This window comes from Psittacula echo (genome assembly GCF_963264785.1).
Source record: "Psittacula echo genome assembly, chromosome: 5".
In the NCBI taxonomy this organism is placed as follows: domain Eukaryota; kingdom Metazoa; phylum Chordata; class Aves; order Psittaciformes; family Psittacidae; genus Psittacula; species Psittacula echo.
Genome location: NC_137739.1, coordinates 87,785,420 through 87,792,130, shown reverse-complemented (window position 1 = coordinate 87,792,130; position 6,711 = coordinate 87,785,420). Strand labels below are relative to the sequence as shown.

At 51.3% G+C, this 6,711-nt stretch overlaps 1 protein-coding gene across 1 annotated transcript; it reads right to left on the bottom strand.

The window, feature by feature from the left end:
• Positions 1-4,318: 4,318 nt before the first annotated feature.
• LOC308220761 (olfactory receptor 2G3-like) lies at positions 4,319-5,260 on the bottom strand (the record flags this gene model as incomplete). The annotated part of the gene is made up of 1 exon (XM_080617152.1): positions 4,319-5,260. One exon carries the CDS (start codon positions 5,258-5,260, stop codon positions 4,319-4,321), a length of 942 nt encoding a protein of 313 aa, XP_080473278.1.
• Positions 5,261-6,711: the final 1,451 nt, after the last annotated feature.

Genomic DNA, 6,711 nt, shown 5'->3' with positions numbered 1-6,711 from the left:
ACAATCCAGGCAGGAGCACGGTGTCATGGGGACCCCAGTGCAGGTGAGGGATGCCTGAACCTGCTGCTGCATGACCCATTCCTTCTGCATGAGCTGCTTTGCTTTTGCCACAAGCGCAGAGCCCTTGCGTGGCCGCAGGTGCCCAGCCCCAGCCTGCCTCAGTCTGGGCAGTGAGCATCGCAAAATGCCCATGGACCTCTGCACTGCCATGGGGAGTATTTGGAGTTTTATCTCCAGGCATTTCCTGGCTGTGTGGGTCCAGAGTTTGCTGTGGACCTTCTGGTTCAGTTCCAGCCTTGCGTTGCTGATAGGAGCTGTGGCACAGGACCAGCTCCTGTCCTCACTGTGGGCATGGCCCCTGCCTTGTGTGGGATCCTTGGTCTGACAGGCAGCATCTTTCTTCAGGAGCATGGAAGCTGGTCCTGCTTCTGGTCCTGCTGCTCCATTATCCAGGCCGGGAAGGTCAGAGGGGGCCGTGGATAAACCAAAAGGCGACAGGCACTCCTCGTCCCATGGTGACAAACCCCTACCCAGGTGAAGGAGGCTCTTCCTCAGTGTATCGTCCTCTGGTGCTGGGATGGCTGGTTTCTCCTCAGAGCCACGTGGGCTCTGTGGCTCCTGCTGTCCTGCTTTGTGCTGTCCCACTTCCCTGGCATTGCCTGGGGCCCTGGGCTCCCCAACTCTGCTCTCTTTTGGCAGCTTTGCGTCCAGGGGACCAAGCAGCGGTGGAGGGCACAGCATCAGCAGCGCCAGGGACTCCTCGGTGGGGTTTGGGTTCCCCCATAGCCTCCGCTCTTCCTTCTCTTTGATGGTGTCCACAATAGCGTTCGCCTTGGCCTGCATCGAGGGGCACAGCTCGCGCCGCAGCAAGGGCTGGCTCTGTGCCGGCAGGATGAGCTTCGGCAGGACACGGAGGCAGCCCTGCTGCTGTGCTGCTTGCTCCTGGGACTGCTGCACCGGCACGGGCAGGGCCCCCAGCCGTATCTCCAGGCCTTTCCCAGCCACGTGCATCTTCAGGGCTGAAGAGACTCTGCCAGCACACGAGTGTTCGAGGGAGCAAACAGACCTCACCTCCATCGGGGCTCCTCCATCCTGAGTCAGCAGCGTGGCTGTCAGGCTCTCGGGGGGACTGATGCTCTCGGGGTAACTGGGGCAGCTGCAGCAGCTCAGCTGGTCCTGCTCCACCAGCTCCTTCAGGTCCTGCCATAGCGCCTGCCACGTGCCAGCATCCAGAGCGGCTGCAGCTCCTCTCCCAGCCCACGCTGACAGCACCAGCTCCTGCAGCTCCCGCGCAGCCTTGATGCAGTCGGTGCAGCCGGGACTGCAGCGCCAGGGCCCGCACAGGGGGGACACAGCGTTACCTGCAAGCCAGGGAGGGGTTCCTGAGTGTCGGGGGTGGAACCAGCCTGGGACCGTACACCCAGCCTGCTCCACATGGGGCTGGGCTCCTCTGCGGGAACCTGCCGGGGACTTACATGGCTCTGCTGTCCCAAATCGCCACCTCCATCTCCGGTCTTGCTTGCCCTGGCCATCACCCTGAGGGCATAGCAGTGTGCCACAGTTACCTGCCTGGGGACAACCACCACCAGTGCTGGAACCAAGTGGGCCCCATGGCCACAAGCGACCCCATTGCCGACGGCTGATGGCAAGCAGGATGGCCCCAGCGGCCAGGATCAGGATGCTGAGGCCCAGAAGAAAGCTGCCGTTGCTCATGGGCACTGCCCTTGACGACCACATTGGGAGCTGTGGAACAGTGGCACGTGTTGCTGTCAAGTCAGAGCCTGCTGCTGAGAACAGCCAAGTGATGTCACAGACCGCATTATTGCAGTGCTCAGCCCCGCTGTGGGTACCAGGCCACCAGTGCAGCCACCCAGAGCAGGACCCCAGCACTGTGGGCATCCTGCTGCTGCTGCTTCACGAGCCCTAAATATCCTTGTGCAGATACGGGTCTTGAAACTGGAAGGGAATCATGGGTCAAAGAGGACGGCCATCCTTGTGCTCAGTGTCTCCTCGTGTGTGACTCCCCTGACACACCTCGAGTTTGTCCTCTTCTCTTAGCAGAACCCTAAATACCCATATCCTTACCATATAGCATAGCCATCCAGGGGTGCGTGGCAGCCTGTAGTGCTGTCACAATGGAGGTTGTGCTCAGGATGGCAGTTGTCAGTGGTGGGGTATTACTGTTCAATTTCCTGTAATCAGTTGGTAGAATCCCAGACTGGTTTGGGTTGAAGGGACCTTCAAGCTCATCCAGTTCTAATCCCCTGCCACAGGCAGGGACCCCTTCCACTGGAGCAGGTTGCTCCAAGCCCCTGTGTCCAACCTGGCCTTGAGCACTGCCAGGGATGGGGCAGCCACAGCTTCTCTGGGCACCCTGTGCCAGCGCCTCAGCACCCTCCCAGGGAAGAGCTTCTGCCTAAGAGCTCATCTCAGTCTCCCCTCGGGCAGGTTCAAGCCATTCCCCTTGGCCTGTCCCTACAGGCCCTTGTCCCAAGCCCCTCTCCAGGTTTCCTGCAGCCCCTTTAGGCACTGGAGCTGCTCTCAGGTCTCCCCTTCAGGAGCCTTCTCTTGTCCAGGCTGACCCAGCCCAGCTCTCTCAGCCTGGCTCCAGAGCAGAGCTGCTCCAGCCCTCGGAGAAGAGAAGGCTCAGGGGGGACCTGATCGCTCCCTACAAGTGCCTGAGAGGAGGATGGAGCCAGGAGGGGCTGGGCTCTGCTCCCAAGGAACAAGGGATGGGACAGGAGGAACCGGCCTCAAGCTGCACCAGGGCAGGTTTAGATGGAGCTGAGGAACAATTCCTGCCCCAGAGAGTGCTCAGGCATTGGCACAGGCTGCCCAGGGCAGGGCTGCAGGCACCTGCCCTGCAAGTGATCCCAAACCGTGTAGACGAGGCCCTCAGTGCCATGGGTTAGTGGTGCTCCTGACGGTGCTGGAGGAACCGTAGAACTTGATGATTTTAACGCACTTTTCCAAGCTGGTTGATTCTATGGTCTATGATTCTATGAACCTTTTATGCTTTTACAGATAGCCCTGTCTGTGGAGGAGATCACCTCACAGACTTCAGCCCCTCAGGCAGCAGAAAGGAACTGAGAAACACCAGCACAGTTAGCATCCCCAAAATCAGTAGTTCATGTAGGTCAGGACCCTGATGGCAACAATAGGTCCTGATCAGCCCCACCCAGTGTTTTCTTCCCTCACCACATGCACACTCATCCTCTGCCATGGACTAGGACCCCTCACTGTAGGGATGTGCCTGGCTGCCTCTGCCTCCTGGATGCACCTTGGACCTGAGCTGTAGATAGTTTCATTTCTAGATGGGCAAACGTATGTGCATTGTATTTTGTCTTCAGTCAACATCACCTTTTGCTTCTGACTGATAAACCCTGAATATAGCTCATCACCTGCCATGGCTGTGGCTGTTGATGGACCCCTTGTGATGTCCAAAGAACTCGCTGTAAGGTGCCAAGTGACTTCTGCCAATCAGCTGTTGTTGGCCAGGGGTGGCTGCTCTTTCCTTCAAACTCCAGGGGTCACTTCTGTACTGACCAGGAGGAGGACTGGAAAGAACTCTGCCAACCCATAAACTCTCCAGCCACCAACTTCAGGGTGTGGAGGAGTTGTGCCAAACTCAACTGCTTTTGGGTGACATGGTCTAGTGTGAGGTGTCCCTGCCCGTGGCAAGGGCTTGGAACTGGATCATCTTAAGGTCCTTTCCAATCCAAGCCATTCTATGACTCTATGTAGCATGGTTAAGAAAACGCTCACAGCACGATGGGATCAGTATCAGTTGTAGACAACTGCACCCTTTATTGGAGAAGATGGCAATTTTGTTCGCTAACCAACAAAACAGACCCTGAGAGATCTCCAGGTCTGCAGAGAAATCACAGTAGCAGCTCATGTTTGCAACACAGCTTAAATGTTTGTATGCTCCAAAGACAATTAGAAAGCCCTTCAGAAGGAAAATACATTTTCAACTTTATAGAAAGCTCTTAATTTTTCTCACAGTTCTCTAACTCTTTTTATTTCTTCTTTCTTGTCATGATACTATTGGCATTTCCCACTTCTATTTTAAATGAACTGCCAGTGAGGCAGGCTGAAGTCACAGTGTCTTGATTTAGTCTCTGGCTTTAAGGCCAAATCCCAAATGTTGTTTAGAAAGTTATTTGTATGTGCGGTCTTTTTGTTTAGGTGGTGTTGGATTTAGCACATTTATTACTTCATCTCAGTCTAGGACAATAGCAGGTAGAGAAATAATCACATTTGAGCATTGTTTCAACCCATAGAGCTCAATGCAATACCACCAATCCCTGAAACGCCTTTAAATAAAGAGGCATTTGGGTCTATTCATTGCCCTTCTCAGGGCACGCTTCATGTCCTTGATCCTGAGGCTGTAGATGAGGGGGTTCAGCGTTGGGGTTACAATGGTGTAAAACACTGCAATCACTTTGCCCCTGTCCTGTGGAGACCTTGACTTGGGATTCATGTACATGCAGATGGCTGTCCCATAGAATATGGTTACCACTATCAGGTGGCATCCACAGGTGGAAAAGGCCTTAGATTTCACATGCACAGACTGCATCTTCAAGATGGTGGAAAGGATGTAGGCGTAGGAGATGATGATCAGAAGAAAGGGGATGCAGGCAATGAGGATGCTGAAGATGAAGATGACCAACTCCAGGAGGGCAGTGTCAGCACAGGCCAAGGCCAGCACTGCTGGCACTTCACAGAAGTAATGGTTCAAGGTGTGAGGTCCACAGAAGGGTAGATGCAAAGTGAGGCTGTTGACTACCGTGGAGCTCAGCAGGCTGCTGGCCCAGGAAGCCATGACCATGTGAATGCAAGCCTTCCTGTTCATGACAGTGGTGTAGAGCAAGGGGTGACATATTGCCATATATCGATCGTAAGCCATGACCCCAAGCAGGAAACACTCTGTCATGCCAAAAGCCAGAGAGAAATACATCTGAGCAGCACATCTAGAGAAGGAGATGGTCCCCTTCTTGGTCAAGAGGTTCACCAACATCTGGGGGATGTTGCTGGAGACGTAGCAGATGTCTAAGAAGGACAGGTTGGCAAGGAAAAAGTACATGGGTGACTGCAGCTGGTAATCAGCTCTGATCACTGCAATGACCATGATGTTACCAACAATTGTGAGCAGATAAAATAACAGAAACACTAGGAAAAGAACAGCCTGTGTCCTCGGCTGGGAGGAGAGGCCTTGTAAGATGAACTCTGTCACTATGCTTTGGTTTTCCTTGGCCATTATTATTCTAGTGGTTTAACTGTCAAGATAAGAAATATCATATATAGTAATGATAATAAGCAGGTTTCCAAGAATGATAGTGACGTAAAAGGTTAAGAATAACAAGAAGCAAACTTTTGCCACTCTCTTGTGTCAGTCCATGGAGGATGAGCTCTGTCACGTTGTTTTCTTTCTCCATAGGTACCATGTAGACAGGACCTGAAGCACAGAAAAGACACACCAGCTATGGCATTAGACATGGGACATGATCACACATACACACTGACCACTGCTGTGTTAAATATGTTTAATGTTTCTCCTTTGCTGTCTTTTGGGGACAGTTTCCATTTAAAGACAATGCTTTTCTCAAGGAATAACAGTCGATATGCAAATCAGAATGTATTATTGACATATATAATAATCATATATATAACACAATATACTAATATATAACAAGCTCAGGTTATCTATTTGAGAAGAGTGGTAGAAATAATACCATCAGTTTCTCACCTTTGCCTCTTTTAAACCAGAAGACTAATTACAAAGTCCCCTGAAGACTCACTTTAACCCTATAATGTTGATTTAGGAATAAAAGTTGACTGAAAGAGACAGTGTGGCTCTAATTCCAGTCTCAACACTTTGATCATGGCCTGAAGAAGGTCCTTGCACAGTGATTGTACTTTCCTTTTCAGTCCTCTAAAGGATTGCAACAGAGCTACTCCTTACTATCCTTCTGTGATAGACCTGGATAAGTTCAGTCACAGGAAGAGCTGGCCAGTGTTTTCTTGAACCACCTTTCTTACAGCACATAAATTAACTAATTGAAGCTAATTTGCATTAATGGCACATTAGCAGGGGCTCCTATACCTCACCCAACTCCGGGACTGAGTGTGGAATATCTCATAAATACACCTATAGTGACACCAGGGTAATGAATGTACTGCTGATGACCTTGCTTTACTCACAAGTACCCATGAATCCACCTCTGTGGCATTCCCATGGACACAAGTATGATTAGTTCAATGTATATATGAAGATAGAGGTGGTAAATGTGTAAGAACCTTGACTGTGATATCATCAGGCCCTTTGGGGTCTGAATTCTATTTGACAACTACATAATGCTCAGTTCTTTCTTCTGAGCTCTCTGCCTCACCTCCCAGCTATTCTCCAACTAGGGAAGCAAAGGGAAGGCTCTTCAGTGTCTCCATCCCTATCTCCATGCCTCTCCATGGGAAAGCATTGTGGAGAAGACCAAAGTGTGTGTGCCATGACCGTGTGTGACATGTCCAGCTCAGGCAACGTAAGACTGAGCACATGGGAAGTGTCCATCAGCTCCTGAGCCCTCTCTGTAACCATGACAACATCCTCTTCACAGATTTTGCTGGAAACAACATACAACTGGGGGAAAAAGGCAAATAAAACATCAACTAAAGCAAAAGCTGGAAAATATATAATTGTTTTCTAATTCATAA